Below are 20,982 nucleotides of genomic sequence, written 5' to 3'. Positions count from 1 at the left end.
TAGACTTTCATTTTCATAGTGAAAAAGTCAAATCATGAAGCAATAAAGGCACAGAAATATGTATCTAAAAACTGAGGTGTTATGCAATTGTTCTTGGAGAATTACTAAACGTTGATTTATGGTGTAAAATTGTGTTTTCAGAGCCTTCAAGCACTGTTACAACTTCAACTTGACCTCTGACCTCTGAGATGACCTCTGACCTCTGCCAATGCGGAGTTCGTCATAATGCCTCTGTCACTCATATGCAGCTCCATTTTCATCATTAACAGATTCAGACACATGAGGGATGCACAGGTGTATCATGCAGAAGAAGAAACTGACATGCGTATGAATTCTCCCCTTCACATCTGTCACAATCATTTTAATTTATGTTTTTCCTTTGCAGTTTAAATCAATCATACATCTCACATATTTCAACAGGACATCTTGCTTTTATTTATTAGGAATTTCTTAACCAAACTGAAAAACATGAGCACAAATTCCTTGAGTGCAGCTGATGACGCTTTAAAGGGACGATCGAGTGATTAAGAAGATTATAATATACTAATAATACATCCTTCAATTCCTCATCCTCATGTTTACTTTCTCCCAACATCCATTTCTGTGCCATTGCTGAACGTGAATAACAATGATGCAAACTAACATGAGTTGAGTGTTTGATGAGGGGAAATGAAGGTTTTAATTGTGAAGTGTCTCAGTTCTGCTCTTCTGTCAGTGGCTGTGTCACATTAGAGAGGAAACGGCTTTGAATGTGTGTGTCCCTCCCCTGCGACTGAAGCTCAATATCAGAGTCTGTCCGACTGTGAATCCCACATCTCTGTCCTTCAGCTTCACTCATTCCCAGTAAAGATGACGACACACACACTGATCATCTGCTCTCTGCTGCTGCTCCTCAACGGTGACTCTCACTTTCACTGCATTTACTACTTTACATTGACTTGTTTTAGCAAAGATCATTCATTTATTCTGGGGATTTTCTTCTTGTTGTGTGTTTCAGAGTGTAGAGGACAGATCACCGTCACTCAGAGTCCCTCAATAACAGCAGAACAACCAGGAGGAACTGTGAATATCAAATGTAAAACCAGCAGAGATGTGTACAATGGAGATTTCTTAGCCTGGTACTTACAGAAACCTGGAGAAGCTCCTAAACTCCTGATTTATAGAACAAACCGCCTCGAGTCAGGAACTCCATCTAGATTCAGTGGCAGTGGATCTTACAGTGATTTCACTCTGAGCATCAGTGGAGTCCAGACTGAAGATGCTGGACATTATTACTGTCAGAGTTATCATGAGACCGACAGTGGTGATTATGTGTTCACACAGTGATAAAGAGTCGTACAAAAACCTCCGTCAGTCAGAGTCACAGTGACTGAACTGAAACTGCAGCTGCTCAAACACACACACACACACACACACACACACACACACACACACACACACACACACACACACACACACACACACACACACACACACACACACACACACACACACACACACACACACACACACACACACACACACACACACACACACACACACACACACACAACAGTGAAGAAAGGAAGGACTCAATATGATCTTATTGAACATCACTTTGTTGAGATTCATCAGTTTTTGACTTTTTGATTGTGATTTTTCTGGAATGACATTTGTCTCCTGTTTCCTTTTACATCCTTTATGTAGAAATTCAGTCACTTTTGATTTTCACTTCAGTGGATATTTTTCAATTCATTCAAAACATTTTTGAATTTCTGCATGATATGATGTTTTATTAACAAAGTTCGGGAGAAGCACGTTCAGATAATTAACACGGGTGGAGAGCACTCAGCAATCATGATTAAAACGTGTAGACTCAACAGTCTCACTTCATTTCTCTCACAGTTTAGCAGCGTCCCTCCACCACCCCTTAAAGCGAGCCGAGTCGAGTCGAGCTGGTACTGGTAATGGAAAAGCGCCATAAGTGTGAACTCGTGAATTATTATTTTTTTATTTTTTTATAAACTGCACTATCAGCATCTTAATATAGGTTGAGCAGTTTAATAAGTCGAAGGATTTATTAAATGAATGACACACACACACACACACACTACTGACACACAGAGGACAAACAGAGGTTTGTGGGTTGTACATTAAACTACTACACAGTAAAGTGTAACCTACATAAATATGTTCTTGAACCTTTTTCAAGCTCCTTCATCTCAAACTAATGAAATTATTATTCATAACTCATCCCTCCATCAGCAGAAGTGAAACTGTTCCAGTTCAGAGCGTTGAACCAGTAAAAGAGAGAAACTGTGAGTTTGAGTTGAAAATCTCATTTGCATTGTCAGGTTTAGTGATTGTGATGGTCTCAGAATAGAGCAGCTCGTCTCCAGTGACCATGTTCAAACCCCAAGAGCTTCATTTGACATTTACTGCTGAATGCAGCTGTTCTCAACTATTACAATCAATCAAAAGCAGCTGAAACTTTAGTGCAGGACTTTGAAGGAACGACACACTGATCAATGATGCAGTCACACACACATGTAAGCTTGCGTTCAGATGAAGCTTTATTGAATGAACAGCAATGGCAGCACATTGACAGACTGCTTCAGTATTGAGCTGTAAATCACGTGCCGCTCAGATACGCTGGTCTTCACTGGAGAAACATCAGCACTCGGAGCTCTTGAGGAACGAGGCCTCGTGAGCAGCTCCGGCATGTGTTCCTCTGCAGACCAAGAGCTCTCTGCCTTCCCAGCGTGCTTTGCTGAGGCTCAGGACGCTGCTGCGACTGTAGAGACCGCCCCGCTCGCTCTCTGCGCTGGTCTGAACCCCCTCGGTGACCTCTGACCCGTCCAGCGTCCAGCTCACCGTCGCCCCCTGTGGAGAGTAAGAGCTGAGCAGGCAGAGCAGAGCGGAGGAGTCTCCAGAGACCAGCAGAGACACGGAGGGAGACACGGAGGGCCCGGCTGAACACACACACACACACACACACACACACACACACACACACACACACACACACACACACACACACACACACACACACACAGTTAGTTAGATGTCAGACTCGGTCATGTAGTAGAAATCACAATAATTTTATCTTTACAGAAATTCCACATAACTGCTTTCATTCATAAAGCACAAATATCCTGAATTCAGTTTAAAAATATTCTCAGTTAAATCAATATTCACTAATACTCAAATATGTATCATGTAATTCTAAATTTAAATCAGTTCTGTAAAGCAGACATGATATACAGCGAATCTTACAGTAATTTGATATTTTCTGAATAATCATTTCATTATTAATTGTGAAAAATTCTTAAGACTCTCACAATCATAATGATCAGCAAATTTCAGTTCAAATGATGAATTTTTCAAATCTTTCTATTTGTCTGATGGCGACGCCTAAAATATATAATTATTATTATTAATCAAACTTTTGTGTCATGGATTTCAAAAAGTATTAGCAGTTACATTTACCAAGAATTATGGACACAATTATGTACTTAAAAAAACCCCTGAATATGACAGAAAATATCACAATATTACATTCAATATAACATTACAAAAATATTTGGTAACGCTTTAGATTACAGCCCGGAAAGTACTGCGTAATTAAAGCGATTTTACAGTGTAACCTTCGGTAATTATAGTGTACCTATAACGTACTTACAATATAAGAATAAGGGAACAATATTTTAAGTTTGGGGAATAAAGGGGTAACAACCAGGAGAATAAAAAAATAATTTATACTAAGTATTATAGAACTAAGGGGTACTTATTCTACTATTATGATACAACAATCTTACATTTTGGGAGCAATTTAGCAAGAACATACACTGCGTACATACTGTATGGCTTTTTAAATTAAGTAATCTTTTTAACAAAAGTGCACTAAAAATGAAAACTATTGCAACTTTTGCTTAAATATTGGGGAAAGATACTCTTGTTTCATGTAGTGGTGCTCGTTACCCCCTTGTTCCATGTAGTTACAGGGTAAGTGTGACATTGCGGGCTGTAAATTAAAGTGGTGCTTGTTACCCTCTTGTTCCATGTAGTTACAGGGTAACAATAAAAATGTATACACAATCTAAAATCACTGACTCGGAAACCTTTATTTATTATACAAGCACCACTTACCCTGTAACCACATGAAACAAGATATATTTCCCAGTATTTAAAATTATGTAAGCCCAAACTTAAACATCTGCACTTTTGCAAAAAAAAAAAAAAAAAAAAAAATTGGTATAAATGCATAGATATGTACCCTGTCATTTTTTAAAAAGCCTATACAGTATGTATTGGAACACAATTATTACAAAAAGGTACGCAGTGTTCTCGCTATATTGCTCCCAATTGTAAGATTGTTGTATCATAATAGTAGAATAAATATCCCTTATTTCTATAATACTTACAGTATACATTTTTTTTTTAATTCTCCTGGTTGTTACCCCTTTATTCCCCAAACTTTACATATTGTTCCCTTATACTTACATGTAAGTACTTTATACTATAATTACCGAAGGTTACACAGTAAATTTCTCTTAATTATACATTACTTTCCGGGCTGTAATCTAAAGCGTTACCAAATATTGCAATCAATATATTAAAAAACAATGAATGTTAGCAATTATAATATATGAAATTAATCATGTAAAAAGAATATTTTAAAAACAATATGAAATATGCTAAGATAAACGTGATGAAATCTCACAGAATAAGTGTTTTTTTGTAAAATAACAGACAAATTTAAAGAAATTGTGAAACAATCAAATTCGCCATAAAATATTGCAGTACATTTTTTTAAAAACTTTTTTTTTATCTTGTTGCCAAATGCTTCCTAAAATAAGCTAAAAACAAAACAAATAAATAAAAATAAATCATTTTTAGAGAATAGAAGAGACTTACTGATCGTCAGTTTAGTTCCTCCACCGAAAGTGTACCACAGTGTTTCATTCTAGTGAAAGCGTCGTACAAAAACCTCCGTCACACTCAAATGAACACACACACCAGGAGAGAAAGAGACCAACGACACACACACACACACACACACGCACACGAGACTCAAAAGCAGATCTTCTCAACCACTACTGATCAAAAAAGAGCCATAAAATCTTCATCTAAAAAAGTCCAAAGATCATTTTAAAAATAAATACTAGATATCAGGGGCGTTGCGAGGGTCTTGATACATTGGGGGCTTAGCCCAGTCCCCACTCAAAAGTTGAGAAGGATATTACCCCTCTAGGGGGGTCCGGGGGCATGCTCCCCCGTAAGAAAATTTTCAATATTCCGTATTTTAAAGCATCAATCTGATGCATTTTGAGATGCATTTTTTTGCCAACCTGGAGAGCTGGAGAAACTTAACTTCAGCCATGAGTCAAAAATATTATGGCCTCCGTAGCGTTAGCTATTAATTTTCCAGAGCTTTAGCTAGCTGGCTAACATTGCGTTCTCTCCTGCTGTGTTCAACGACTCAATTCATCAAGCTAAGCCTATGTGAACAGAGCTCCTGGGTAACTTAGATATAGCCTACCAGAAAATATTAGGGATGTCCCGATTTTTTTTTCATTTTTTCTGAACGATCCAATCCGATACCAAAAATTCGGAGTATCAACCGATACCGGTCCAATACCAGCGCAGTTTTTTTTAAATCAAGTTGAACTGATAATCACTCTTTTGTTTGTTAAACACAATCTACTTAATACAGACAACTTCATTATAAATAAAAACAACAAATCAAAAAAAAAAATATGATCATAACTTATGACAAATTATATTATAAACTAGATTAGTGGATAACTCAATAATTGAAAAACAGTAATTGTATAAAATCTGAACATTTAGTGAAAAAAACATTATTTAGTGGGGAACAAAGAGACAATAAGTGTAGCACTAAATCAGGTAAAACGTTACACATTGCTCTTTGTATTGTTGTAAAATACATTCATGAAAAACAAGATAAAAATCAGAAAGATCAATTATTATATATAGTCTACTATAAAATTAAGACATTTTTAAATGTATAGCACAGCTGTTTAATGAGGCAGCAACATATGATAGATAGGACAGAACAGAACAAAAAAAGCTATTAATAATCTTTCATTGCGCAAAAGTATAATGATATATTATGAAAGACTCATGTGCGGCACACAGCGCTAATGCGCATCCCGAGCGCAGAATGATGCGCTTGAAGCAACACAGAGTCACAGCGCGCAGAAAAGTTCAAAGCACAAAGGAAAGGCATATCGATGCATAGTGTATTATACAGTAACAGTATCTATCTATGCAATAGTTTATTGAGCCTTTTCTTTACAGTTTTAAATTTCAGTTAATGTGCGCGTGAAGAACAATTATAGTGCTCTCCAGTGTTGTGATCTAACAGACACACGGTAGAAACGAATATTAAGGTACAATACAGTCCAGCGAGATAGTCATTTTATGCGAAACCATATAGCTTTATCTACCGTCCGATAAAGTATAATAATAGTAACATTGAATCCTCTTGGAGAGAGTTTCATCGTTGACTGTCGTAAGTAACCAAACGCAACGCGCTGTTTGATGCTGAATGGAGAATGACTGACAGCCGCAGCGGAGGGAAACGTTTACGTGATCTTGAATTTAACGACTTAAATTTTTATTTCTATCTCACATTATACTATAGTCTTCATATAGTATATAGTATACCTTCCCCCGCTAATGTCCATAATAGCTACCACCAGAAGCCACAAACGACAGTCAAGCCCTAAAGGTGTAAGTTAACTCTTTCTCTCTCCTCTGGTGCGCACTCTAAATGCAAGCGTGCTGTAACTATAGTAACCATAGTAACTTTGATCTGCTTGAACACATTTTAATCGTCTTTAATACATGATTCCGAAGGATAGATTAAAAGACCCGGTCATTTTTTTTTAATAAATACAAAATTATTAAAAAATAACAATAATTATCAATAAATTAATTTGAGATCCGGGGCTAAAAAAAAACCATCCGGGGCTGAAGCCCCGAATGCATGTCTAACGACGCGCCTGCTAGATATTGAATGAATATTGTTTCATAATCAGTCCTGAAATGCAGTTGTCACATTTGTAAACACATGTGATATAAAATCTTTTAATTCTATTGCCCTGCTTTATAATGAAATGTTCAGCCAGATTAAGATGGTCATTCTCTATTGGATGACCTTTGACCTGTTATACAGTATCATGGATGATATAAATACAGCACAGGTATTAAATGCTCTCAGCATCAAAGTCTGAATGAAACTGATCATTAAAACAGTGTTTAGAGCGTGAAGATCGACCCAAAATAACATGAAGTAAATCATGAGTGTGTTTCTGAAAATGATAAATAGAAGTTTATTAGCAAAGACACTAAAAGACAAAACAGTGTTTCTGCTGTCTTCAGGGAAATGATGTGGAGTGTGTTTGCATATTGATCAGATCTTCAGTGTGTGAGAGTGTTTATAGTGCTGTGAGTTTAACACTTCATCACTGACACACACAACAATCTTCATCAACATGACCTTCATCATCATCTTCATCTGGACACTGTTATACTGCTTTATACTACAAGGTGCAACGTTTATTTTTTATATAAATCAATTTAAATATATAATTTTAACAGAGCTTTAAAAATATGGCAAATAATATATACTTTATGGACTGATAAATGAATTGTTTTTCAGGGTGTAGAGCTCAGATCACAGCAACTCAGACTCCTTCAGAGAAAACTGCTAAACCAGGAGAAACGTCTCGGTTACGGATGTAACCCTCGTTCCCTGAGTAGGGAACGGAGACGTTCCGTCGGATGACGACGAATGGGGGTTTCGCTTAGAAGCCAATCAACTTCAAATACTTCAAAACGAGCCAATGGCAAAGAAATGCCATGGGTCTGCGGAATTTGCATAGCGTAACTCCGCCTCACCTCGTGAGTATATAAGGAGAACGCTGGCAGCAAACCGGCATGTTTCTTCGCTGAGGAGCCAACCTGAGTTCAGGCGATCCCCGCGGTACAGCGGAAGTGGCAGGAAGACGGAACGTCTCCGTTCCCTACTCAGGGAACGAGGGTTACATCCGTAACCGAGACGTTCCCTTTCGTTGTCACTCCGAGTTCCGTCGGATGACGACGAATGGGGATACCAGTCTAATCACGCCACTTCTCGGCTGTCTTCCAGTGCCCTGCGTAAATCTGAGATCCCTGTCGTGAGACTAGCACGGACGAAGGACTCCTATTTAACACAGGAATACCAAGGTACACTGGGGAGCATATCCCAGGTCTTAGGGAAGTATGCAATTACTGCCAACCCAGAGGGGGGGACTTAGAAATACACATATGACCCGAGGGATGCATATGGGGAATCACTGGGGTATCCAGCCGCAGGTGGAATATTTCAACCCCAGGGGTGGCAAGGTGGCTTGCCAAGGGAAAGACACATGCTCAGAGAGGCTTACAGTGGGAATACACATGTGGGGGTAGCTCCGGGAGGTACCATGCACACGGGAGGCACCTAGCCGACGCGCAGGCAAGAGACACTGGCGCCGACGTCAGGAGTGCTGGAGGAACTCAGGGCTTTCGGAGAAGCTCACCTGAGGAGAATATCGCACGTATCCAGTCCGTGGAGTGGAGTGGCGAGCAAGCGAAGACACCTGAGCGGGTCCGGTACTAGCTGGTTGAAGCGAGTACATGAGAGGACACTGGCTCCACTCGGAGATTGTAGAATCTGGCGAATGTGTTAGGTGTCGCCCAGCCTGCAGCTCTGCAGATGTCTGTTAGCGAGGCGCCATGCGCTAGAGCCCAAGAGGATGCCACACTCCGGGTGGAGTGGGCAGTCACACCAAGGGGGCACGGTCGACCTTGCTGCTGGTATGCCAAAGCAATGGCGTCCACTATCCAGTGAGACAACCTTTGCTTGGAGAGAGCCTTTCCCTTCAGCTTCCCACCATAGCAGACAAAGAGCTGGTCTGAGGTCCTGAAACACTGCGTTCTGTCTACATAGATGCGGAGAGCACGTACTGGACAGAGCAGTGCCAAGGCTGGGTCTGCCTCCTCCGGGGGCAGCGCTTGCAGGTTCACCACCTGGTCCCGGAAGGGAGTGGTAGGAACCTTGGGCACATATCCAGGCCGGGGTCTCAGGATCACGTGAGAGTAAGCCGGCCCGAATTCCAGGCACGCTTCGTCAACGGAGAATGCGTGCAGGTCCCCTACCCTCTTGATGGAGGCCAATGCAGTCAGAAGCGCCGTCTTCATTGACAGGAAGTTAAGCTCGACTGACTGTAAAGGCTCAAAGGGAGCACTACGCAGGGCGGATAAGACCACTGCGAGGTCCCAAGAGGGAACGAGAGGAGGGCGAGGAGGATTCAGTCTCCTCGCTCCTCTCAGGAACCTGACGATCAGGTCATGCTTCCCCACCGACTTACCTTCTATAAGATCATGCTGTGCGGCAATAGCGGCGACATAGACCTTGAGGGTGGAGGGAGACAGCCTTCGCTCCAACCCCTCTTGAAGGAAGGAAAGCACGACGTTGATCGAACATCTCCGGGGGTCTTCTCGGTGAGAAGAGCACCAGTTGACGAAGAGGTTCCACTTCAACGCATAGAGGTGTCTCGTGGACGACGCTCTAGCGGAAGTGATGGTAGCCGCCACCGCTGGTGGCAGGGTACTCAAACCTGCCTCGTCCCGTCCAGGAGCCATACGTGGAGGTTCCAAAGATCGGGACGAGGGTGCCATAGGGTGCCCCGTCCCTGAGAAAGTAGGTCCTTCCTCAGAGGTATGGGCCAAGGAGGTGCTGTCGCGAGGAGTACAAGTTCGGAGAACCAGGTCCGGGTGGGCCAGTACGGCGCGACCAGAGTGACCTGCTCCTCGTCCTCCCTGACCTTGCGCAGGAGTTGCGCAAGAAGGCTCACTGGGGGAAACGCATATTTGCGGCCCCGCGGCCAGCTGTGTGCCAGAGCATCCGTGCCGAGCGTGCCCTCGGTCAGGGAATAATACTGGGCGCAATGGGTCGAGTCGTGAGAGGCAAACAGATCCATCTGTGCGTCCCCGAACTGGTCCCAAATCAGCTGAACCGTCTGGGGATGGAGTCGCCAATCTCCGGGGAGGGGCTGAAGCCGTGACAGCTCGTCGGCTGCACAGTTCAGGGCTCCAGGGATGAAAATGGCTCGAAGCGACCTCAGATGCTTCTGACTCCATAAGAGGAGGTGGCGGGCGAGTTGTGACATACGGCGGGAGCGCAGACCACCTTGGCGGTTGATGTACGCTACGGTCGCGGTATTGTCTGATCGGACTAGTACATGCTGGCCCGAGAGCACGGCTCGGAAGCGGCGCAGGGCGAGCTGTACAGCCAGCAACTCGAGGCAATTGATGTGCCATAAGCGGTGGGGTCCTGTCCAGGAGCCCGCGGCAGCACGTCCATTGCACATGGCACCCCAGCCCGTGGTGGAGGCATCTGTCGTTACAACAACATGCCGGGAAGCTCGTTCCAGAGGCACTCCTGCCCGTAGAAAGCTGAGGTTCCCCCACGGGGTGAAGGTCTGACGGCAGGTCGGAGTAACTGGTACTCGGAGGGTGCCGTGTTGCCATGCCCACCTCGGGACTCGGTCGCGAAGCCAAAGCTGAAGCGGTCTCATATGAAGCAATCCGAGCGGCGTTGCCGCGGCTGCAGATGCCATATGCCCCAGGAGCCTCTGAAAAAGTTTCAGTGGAACCGCACTCTTGCCCTCGAACTGTCTCAGGCAAGTCAGCAGTGACTGCGCGCGCTCGCTCGTAAGCTGCGCGGACATGGCGACCGAGTCGATCTCCATACCGAGAAAAGAGATCCTCTGCGCGGGGCAAAGTTTGCTCTTCTCCCAGTTGACCCGAAGGCCCAAACGGGCTACATGGCGGAGTACCAAATCCCTGTGTTCGCAAAGCTGATCTCGAGAGTGAGCTAGAATCAGCCAGTCGTCGAGATAGTTCAGAATGCGAACCCCGTGTTCCCGGAGGGGAACAAGGGCTGCCTCGACGACCTTCGTGAAGACGCGAGGAGACAGGGCTAGCCCGAATGGGAGAACTGCGTACTGATATGCCTGTCCCTCGAAAGCAAACCGTAGGAACGGTCTGTGTCGAGGGAGAATGGAGACATGAAAGTAGGCGTCCTTCAGGTCGATCGCTGCAAACCAATCCTGGTGCCGCACACATTCGAAAACGCGTTTGGCGGTGAGCATCTTGAACGGCAGCCTGTGAAGGGAGCGGTTCAATACGCGCAGGTCCAGGATTGGCCGTAACCCACCGGTTTTCTTCGGGACAATGAAGTAGGGGCTGTAAAACCCGGACCTCATTTCGGCTGGAGGGACAGTCTCGATCGCACCCTTCGCCAGCAGGGTAGCAACCTCCGCTCTCATGATAGGGGCATTGCCACCGACCATAGTGGAGCGGACTCCCCTGAAGCGGGGAGGAGACCGCGCGAACTGAATCGCGTAGCCGAGCCTGATCGTTCGTGCGACCCAGCGGGACAGGTTGGGAAGCTCTAGCCAAGCTCCCAAGGACTGAACCAGCGGGGTCATGCGAACCACAGACTTCCCGTCGGTGGGGCAGCGAGGCGGTATGACTGACCCAGACGTGGACGGCATAGCGGCCCGGTGTGGGGGTACAGTCATAGACCGCGTCCTGACAGAGCAGACCAGGGAAGGACGAACGTTCCACGGGGGTCTGCTCTGCCAGGGGTCTGGCGACAGAGGAGGATGAGAGCGGCACGGTCCGGGGACGGCGCGCACTGTCATCCGGCTCTGGGACAGAGGAGGACGAGGGGTGCACGGCCCGGGGGCGGCGCACCGTGTCGTCCAAGAACTCTGTGTGCTCAGGGATGAACGTGTTATTTCTTTCTTTAACCACATTAGGGTACTGCCCACCCGTGGGTGAGCAGCGGGGAGTGGAGAACAAAAGATTCTCCCCCGGCCCTCCACCGGGGGAAGGAGTGGTCCTGCAACCATCTCCTGAGAAAAACACGTCATCCCTGAGCAGCCCGTCTCAGGAGCGCCGCTTGGCCCGGCGTTTAGCGGGGGGCGGGGCTGGAGAGGGCTGGGGCGCCTTCTTGCGACTTCCTCCGCGACCGGGCCCGGGTGGAGGCTGCTGCTTGGGCCGGGCGGGAGGGGCGGGAGTCGCAGGAGGGCGCCCTCGGCGGCGAACAGACTGAGTATTCTGCCCGGTCGGCTGGGTGGAGGCAGCAGCGGGCCGTCGGGGCAGAATGTGCTTGATCGCCTCAGTCTGTTTCTGAGCAGTCGAGAACTGTTGGGCAAAGTCCTCGACTGCACCGCCGAAAAGGCCATCTTGCGATATGGGGGTGTCGAGCAGCCGGGACCGCTCGGCATCCTTCATATCGGCAAGATTGAGCCATAGATGTCTCTCCTGGACCACGGCTGTGGACATCACCAAACCCAGGGAGCGTGCGGTCACCTTCGTCGCTCGGAGAGCAAGGTCGGTGGCGGCGCGCAGCTCATTGAAGAGCCCTGGGTCTGTCCTACCCTCGTGCATGTCCCTGAGCATCTGGGCCTGGTAGACCTGCAGAATGGCCATGGCATGCAAAGAGGTGGCTGCCTGTCCCGCAGCTCTGTAGGACTTCGCCACTAACGTAGACGAGTACCTACAGGCTTTGGATGGGTGCTTTGGCTCACCACGAGACGAAGCGCTCTGAGGACACAGTTGCATTGCAACAGAGCGTTCGACCGGGGGAAGCCCAGTGTACCCACGGGCAGCGGCCTCATCGAGGGGAGGAAAGGCGGATGAAATCATCGAGCGGTCGCGGGAAGACATGGGAGTCTTCCAGGACTTCGAGATTTCATCATGCACGTCCGGGAAGAAAGGTATCGGGGCCTGACGGGGACGGGGATCCGCAGCCTGACCCAAATACCAATCATCCAGCCGCGAGCGCTCGGGGCAGGGCGGAGGGTTCCACTCTAACCCGATGCTCGCGGCGGCTCGAGACAGCATGGCCGTCATCTCTGGATCTGACTCTGGCACAACTGTAGTCACACCCGAAGGCGGCAGCTGTGATGAGTCTTCACTTCCAGCAGACTCAGACCCACCTTGTGATGCTGCAATAGACATGGCATCTTCCTCTGGAGCGCCAAAGGAAACCCGCGGGACACCCGAAGATGATCTCGCCGGAATCCCCTGAACACTCACGGGTTGCAGCATTGGAGAGGGTGCGGCTGGGCACGGACTGATAGTCGGCGCTTGGTTCCAAACCGTCACCCTCAGATCACCCTGGCCACCAGCCGAAGTACTAGCTCTATTTCTAGAGTCAGTAGATCGGGGTGTGGATGAGGGGACCCTCACTCTTGCGAGATCACCGAGTCTTGACCGTAATGCTGCGATGGTCATGTTCCCACAGAGAGAACATGAGTCATCCACGAGTGCTGCTCTAGCGTGATCAATGCCCAAACACACTATGCAGCACCCGTGCCCATCAGAGTCGTCAACCAGCCTACCGCAACCAGAAGTGCACGGGCGAGGCATCTTTAAAAAGACGTGCCACGTGCAAGCTCTTTTGTGAGAAAAAGAAACCTGATTGTGTTGAAGCGCTCGGGGAGAAACACACTCGCTGTCGAACCACAGACAGATAAGCAGGAAGTGCGCGCTCGCCGAAGATCGCCGTCACACCAACACCAGAGAATCTTGCTCGTTTGAAGAACTGACAATTTCAGGAATGGCTTGTGGAACGAAGGATTAACTTGGCTCCAAAGCGAAAACATGCCGGTTTGCTGCCAGCGTTCTCCTTATATACTCACGAGGTGAGGCGGAGTTACGCTATGCAAATTCCGCAGACCCATGGCATTTCTTTGCCATTGGCTCGTTTTGAAGTATTTGAAGTTGATTGGCTTCTAAGCGAAACCCCCATTCGTCGTCATCCGACGGAACTCGGAGTGACAACGAAAGGGAACTGTAGAGATGAGCTGTAAATTCAGTAGTGATGATACAGCCTGCAGCCCAGCCTGTGTGTCCTGGTACTTACAGAAACCTGGAGAAGCTCCTAAACTCCTGATTTATAAAGTAAACAGCCGTCAGTCAGGAACTCCATCTAGATTCAGTGGCAGCAGTGGATCTAGCAAAGATTTTACTCTGACCATCAGTGGAGTCCAGACTGAAGATGCTGGACATTATTATTGCATGAGTAGCAACCGTGGTCCAGTGTTCACACAGTGATAAAGAGTCGTACAAAAACCTCCGTCAGTCAGAGTCACAGTGACTGAACTGAAACTGCAGCTGCTCAAACACACACACACACACACACACTCAACAATGAAGAAACACAAATTAACTTAATATCAATTTTGCTGCACTTCATTAATATTACTGAAGATAATAAGAAATGATTTTGATAATATATTTTTTGATAATTGTTGGTTTATCTATTCTCGTGGTTGTTCATGTATTTTTATAAAGCATGATTATTTTTCCTTCTTACTGTAATCATACAATCACACTGTAAAGTGAATCATAAACATATTGTTGCTTGAATAGTTTATTAATCATCTTCCATAAAGCCGGTGTTTAGATCATCATCTACAAGAGTCACAGATTTACTGAATTCAGAGCAAACTGACAGTGAAAGAGAGAAACCTTCTTTAACATGATCAGACGCTCCGCCGTCCCACGATCAGTCTGTCTGTAACCATTCACTGTTTCGGGATCATTCATTATTAATCCTGCGATGCGTCTGAGTCTCACACGAGCAGAAGACAGATCTCTCACACACACTTCAGTCTCCAGCAAACACACTTCACACATTCAGAAAGATGTTATTGCTCGGCCACTGAAATAAAGCGCTTCATTGTGTGGAAACTGCACTGTTATTTTTAAAAGATGAAATACTGATGTTTTACTGAAATCATTGTTTATTTGGGCGAGCGGACGACATTTAAGGGGTTTTAGGATAGAGATGATTTTCTTTTATTTGAATATGAGGCTTTGAATCAGATCTCCATCTACCCAAAGATTTACACCTCTGGTCACACATGTATCTACCAGTGAAGAGTCTCATTACTCAAAACTGCCACCATATGTTTTTGAGCTTTTTTAAGCTTTATCTTTCCCTCGAAGTTTATCAAGATAAGATATTACTCATAGCTGTTTTATCAAAACTACTGAATCTATCATTCATCTCAATGTATTATTAATGATTAAAGCAATTTGAATACATTCTGATGACCTATGACCTCTGGAATGACCTTTACACCTCTAATGAAGTTCACAGTGACAAACTTGTTTATCTTAGTGATGCTTCTCATTTGAATCATCAGAAAGCCTGTAGCTTCAGACACAGGAATAAATGTTTATGACTCGTAACATGGAAAAATATCATAAACACTGTTATGATTTATGTGCATCATGTGTTGGAATCCTTACACAGAGAGAAAACTAAAGCACCATGGTACAATAGTACTACACATGCTATCAAGAGAGAAACTCGTAACTTAGAGCGTAAATGGAAACAAACTAATTTAGAGGTCTTTAGAATCGCGTGGAAAGACAGTGTGTCACGTTATAAAAAGGCTCTAAAAGCAGCCAGGGCTGAGCATCTCCGCAAACTAATAGAAAATAACCAAAATAATCCAAGGTTTTTATTTAACACCGTGGCTAGACTAACAAATAAACAGACATCACCAGAGCAAAATATTCCGTTACAGTATAGTTGTAATGATTTTATGAATTACTTCAATGAGAAAATAGAAAGCATCCGAAATACAATTGTAAATGTACAATCCTCTATGGTGTCTTGTGATTCAGCCTCAATTATCGTCCCTCAAGAACAACTACACCGCTTTACAACTGTAGGACAGGAAGAGCTAAATAAACTTATCATTGCATCTAAACCAACAACATGTTTATTAGATCCAATACCCACTAAACTACTGAAAGAAGTGTTACCTGTAGTGGAAGAGCCTCTTCTCAATATTATTAACTCGTCTTTATCTTTAGGTCATGTTCCAAAAATATTCAAGCTGGCAGTAATAAAACCTCTTATTAAGAAACCGCAATTAGATCAAAATAACTTAGCAAATTACAGACCCATTTCAAATCTTCCATTTATGTCTAAAATACTAGAAAAAATTGTGTCCGCTCAATTGTGTTCTTTCTTGCAAGAAAATGAGATATACGAAAAATTTCAGTCAGGATTCAGACCGCATCATAGCACAGAAACTGCGCTAGTTAAAATTACAAATGATTTACTTTTAGCTTCTGACCAAGGCTGTATCTCAATACTAGTTCTACTCGATCTTAGCGCTGCGTTCGACACTATAGATCATAAAATACTCCTGGATCGACTACAAAACTACATTGGTGTTCAGGGACAGGCATTAAGCTGGTTCAGATCGTACTTATCGGACCGTTACCATTTTGTCTGTTTAAATGGGGAAAAATCGAAGATAACGTCAGTAGACTATGGAGTGCCGCAAGGATCGGTGTTAGGCCCTCTGCTATTCTCAATATATATGCTGCCACTTGGTAATATTATAAGAAAACATGGAATTAATTTCCACTGCTATGCTGATGACACTCAATTATATATTTCATCACGACCAGATGAATACACTAACTTATCTAAATTGACAGAATGTCTTAAAGATATAAAATGCTGGATGACGTGTAATTTCCTGCTACTAAATCCAGATAAAACTGAGGTATTACTTATTGGTCCAAAAAACTACCCACAAAATCTCTTACAATACAACTTTAATTTAGAAGGATGTCCTGTTACCTTATCGACTACAGTAAAAGACCTGGGTGTTATACTAGACCGCAACTTGTCTTTCGAAAATCATATTTCGTATGTTACAAGAACAGCTTTTTTCCACCTTAGAAACATTGCTAAATTACGTGACATGCTATCTGTTTCTGATGCAGAAAAGTTAGTTCATGCATTCATGACCTCGAGACTAGATTACTGTAATGCTTTATTAGCTGGTTGTCCTGCATCCTCAATAAACAAGCTACAGTTAGTCCAAAATGCAGCCGCTAGAGTTCTTACTAGGTCGAGAAAATATGATCATATAACACCGATTCTATCATCTCTGCACTGGTTACCTATTAAGTTCCGTATCAATTACAAAGTACTACTACTGACCTATAAAGCCCTAAATGGTTTAGCTCCTGTGTATTTAATGGACCTTCTATCGCCCTACAATCCATCGCGTTCTTTAAGATCCCGAAATTCGAGGCTTCTGGTCATTCCTAGGATATCTAAGTCCACTAAAGGAGGGAGGGCGTTCTCACATTTAGCTCCTAAACTCTGGAATAGCCTTCCTGATACTGTTCGTGGCTCAGACTCGCTCTCCCAGTTCAAAACTAGATTAAAGACGCATCTCTTCAGCCAAGCATTCACACAATGCTTACCTTTTATACCACTGTTGAATCAGATCGACTGCATTAATATTATGAACAGCAGCTACGCTAATTATCTCCCATCTGTTTTTCTGCTGTTATCTCGGGACGCTAGTCCCGAGGTAAATAGCGTTCGTCAGCTCCAGTTTGTATCCAGCCTCTCACGGAGATTTCAGATGCCCCAACACCTGCGATGAGACGACTCGACGCCTGTGAAGAGACGACTCAACGCCGGCGATATGTTATGCCCTAAATTAATACATGATGATTAACTAACTATATTCTTCTATGTACATTTCTGAAATGCACTTTCTGTAAAGCTGCTTTGAAACAATATGTATTGTGAAAAGCGCTATACAAATAAATTTGAATTGAATTGAATTGAATTTACATATAGATTATTTGCATCACAGCTCACGCTTCTGGAGGATTTATAACTCTGAGTCTGAACACTGAGAATCTGAACCAACAGCAACCATGAGCTTCATCTTCATCATCTTCATCTGGATGTTCTCCAGCTGTTTCACAGGTCAGGAAATATGAAGTTAAACTGCTCTAATCTAATTGATCATTTGTGTTAGAAATATTATCCAAATATGTAATTCTGAATGTTTATTTATTCTTCTTGATGTAGATTCAGTTGGTGAAGTGACAGTCACTCAGACGCCTGCAGTGAAACCTGTTCATCTCAGAGACACAGTTACTATATCCTGTAAAACCAGTCCTGAAGTCTATCAGGGTTGGGGTGTTCAGCCTCTATCCTGGTACTTACAGAAACCTGGAGAAGCTCCTAAACTCCTGATTTATGCAGCAGACAGCCTCGAGTCAGGAACTCCATCTAGATTCAGTGGCAGTGGATCTAACAGTGATTTCACTCTGACCATCAGTGGAGTCCAGACTGAAGATGCTGGACATTATTACTGTCAGAGTTTCCACGTCATCAACAATAAACATGTGTTCACACAGTGATAAAGAGTCGTACAAAAACCTCCGTCAGTCAGAGTCACAGTGACTGAACTGAAACTGCAGCTGCTCAAACACACACACACACACACACACACACACACACACACACACACACACACACACACACACACACACAGTGAAAAAATGACTCAATATGATCTTATTGTACATCATTTTCTTGAGCTTCATCAGTTTTTAATATTTTTGATTGTGATTTTTCAGAAGTCAGACTGTATTTGTCTCCTGTTTCCTATTACATCCTTCATGTAGAAATTCAGTCACTTTTGATTTTCACTTCAGTGGATATTCTTCAATCCTTCACCACATTTTTTATTTTCTGCATTTATAATTTAATTTATTCTTCTTTCTAAACTGCATCATCAGAATCATACACACGTTCAGCTTGACCAGGTTAATAAGTCTGTTGATTTATAGTTAATCCCTCATAATTCAGATATTAACAGCATCATATAAATACATCCCTCAATTTCAGAGCAGATTATAATAATTTATATTAATATAAATGTATGGAGGAATTAGCAATAATATAAACATTTATTCAAAAATTTAAGATTACCCAACAGGAGCTGTCCTCTATTAAAAACAGCATATTCATGTCACCATATTTTTTTTACATTTATTTTATAAACATTAATAAAAGTGAAGATGTTTATATCATGTGTGACGCTGTAGGATTACCATAAGAGGGCTCCACCACAGACAGTACCTCACATCCACAGACGCCATTCCCCATAATCCTTAGTTCAGACTATCATCCACGATCACATTCACCTGTCATTACCGTGTTTAACTCACCCTATAATAGCCTGGTTTTCACATTCATTCCCTGCGAAGTCTTGTTTAGTGTTTGTACTGCAAATCTGAGCGTTCTGTCTGTTATTCCCGTGTTCTTGGTTTTGATCTCGACCTTTCCTTGGATTTTCCTTTTTGCCTGTGATCCTGTTATAGTTTGGACTGATTACCCGGTGTTTAAGACCTCTGGCCTGTTTTCTGGATTACGTCTTTGGATAACGCTTCAATAAAACTGCATTTGGATCCTCAACCTTCGTGTCTCAGAGCAGTACGCGACAGACGCGACTCACAATCAAACTCAGTTATTCAGTGACTGACAGAGACTCGTGCAGCGCCGCCGCTCCCACCACGCGCATCACGCGCTGTGCGTAGGGCACCAAGTGCTGAGGGGGCACCAAAAATAGCCTAATGAAAAACCAATCATCAAACTTCTTGTTATAATCAGATTCAGCGCGTTCTTCCTCTTCATTCCGCAGCGGCGCCGAGCAGAGACAGAGAGCACGTCAGAAAAACAGGACAGGGTGTGTGTGTGTGTGTGTGTGTGTGTGTGTGATGTGTTCATGTGTGTGTTCATCTGAGCCTCATTGGTCTGTCACTGCTCGTCAATGTCAGAATATTTGAGATGACCAATCAAATCAAAGTAGACGGGCTTTATGTTCACAGACGCTGAGCGCGAATTTTAACAGTGCAACTCGACGCTTCAGTGTACGGTCAAGTGCGAGATAAGATGTAAGTAGCTAAACTTAACTTTATTTGACAGTTTTTTTAGGTCATAAATGTTAAACGAATGACAAAAAATAATTAGGCAAACTAATATAGTTTTGTCTAATTTTGCCATTTTGAACTGAAAATAGGCCTATGTAACATGTAGCCTAGTGTAATAGTTTAGGCTACTGTCATTGTGAGGAGACAAGAAACATGAACAAAGCCGTTTTCATCATGTTAGGCACAGGATTTATAATGAATGTGTACATATTGAGAATAAAATACAAATTGTAACCTTTAGTAAATAAAAAAAGCCAACTTTAGGAGGGGAACAGACAGGGCAAAATAAAAACAAAGAGAAAAAGAGTGTGATGCTGATGCTGATGAGGAGAGAAAAATAATCAGCTGCCCACTGACATGGTTTTAAAGCTGTTGTTATCGAATAATTTTATTTTTTTTGCCTTCACAACATCTTTAAAATGCACATCTGTAGTTCAGAAAAATCCCAAATTTCCCCCGAACACCCCTAACTAACCTGCCTCAAATTCGGTATCCCAGTGATTATAAAACCATGCATTGCATGGTAATGAAACTAGTTAATAGTAAGCATTAGACCCTAATCTAAAGTGTTACTTTTTAGCTTTTAAATTTTTTTATAAATCATAAAAGGGGCTTAGCCCCCCTAAATGAAAATCCTAAATAAAAAAGGAATTATGCTTAGGGCACCAAAATGGCTAGCAGCGGCACTGGACTCGTGTGTGTGATGATCCTCATGTTCATAAACTGCAGGAACACACACGGATTTGGTGTAAAATTTGGGAATTAACAGCGACGTTTCACTCCAACTACAGTAAAAAATATTCTCCAAGTCTCTCAGTGAAGTCTTGTCTCGCTTTCGGGGCTACAGATTATATAATCCATTGAATAAAACTATTGTTTTTTATCCTGCTAAGAGAACCGACGGCCAGCGCTGCAAAGTTTCTGAAGTGACATTACATATAAATGCTGGATTCACTCTCGGACACGTTACAATAATCACACATTAAAGCAATGTAAAGGCAGACTAAAAGATTAATAGAAATGAAAGCGGAAGCGGAAGTTCTACCAGAAAGACTTCTTCTTCTTCTTCTGTGAATTTTATTGGCAGTTTGCAAT

General features: G+C 43.5%; 2 gene segments (V, D, J or C); both read left to right on the top strand.

Annotated features, from left to right (window-relative positions):
• The first annotated feature begins 797 nt into the window (after nt 1-797).
• LOC130097088 (Ig kappa chain V region BS-5-like) lies at nt 798-1,452 on the top strand. The segment is given in 2 exon segments: nt 798-898; nt 998-1,452. Coding segments are annotated over 2 exon segments (378 nt in total).
• Nucleotides 1,453-13,908: 12,456 nt separating this feature from the next.
• LOC130097066 (immunoglobulin kappa variable 3D-7-like) lies at nt 13,909-18,434 on the top strand. The segment is given in 3 exon segments: nt 13,909-14,131; nt 17,801-17,872; nt 17,978-18,434. Coding segments are annotated over 3 exon segments (630 nt in total).
• Nucleotides 18,435-20,982: the final 2,548 nt, after the last annotated feature.

This window comes from Rhinichthys klamathensis, unplaced genomic scaffold (genome assembly GCF_029890125.1).
Source record: "Rhinichthys klamathensis goyatoka isolate OS25496 unplaced genomic scaffold, OSU_Roscu_1.1 h1tg000209l_1, whole genome shotgun sequence".
Classification (NCBI taxonomy): domain Eukaryota; kingdom Metazoa; phylum Chordata; class Actinopteri; order Cypriniformes; family Leuciscidae; genus Rhinichthys; species Rhinichthys klamathensis.
Note: the sequence above shows the minus strand (reverse complement) of the source record. Positions and strands in the feature narration are given on the sequence as shown.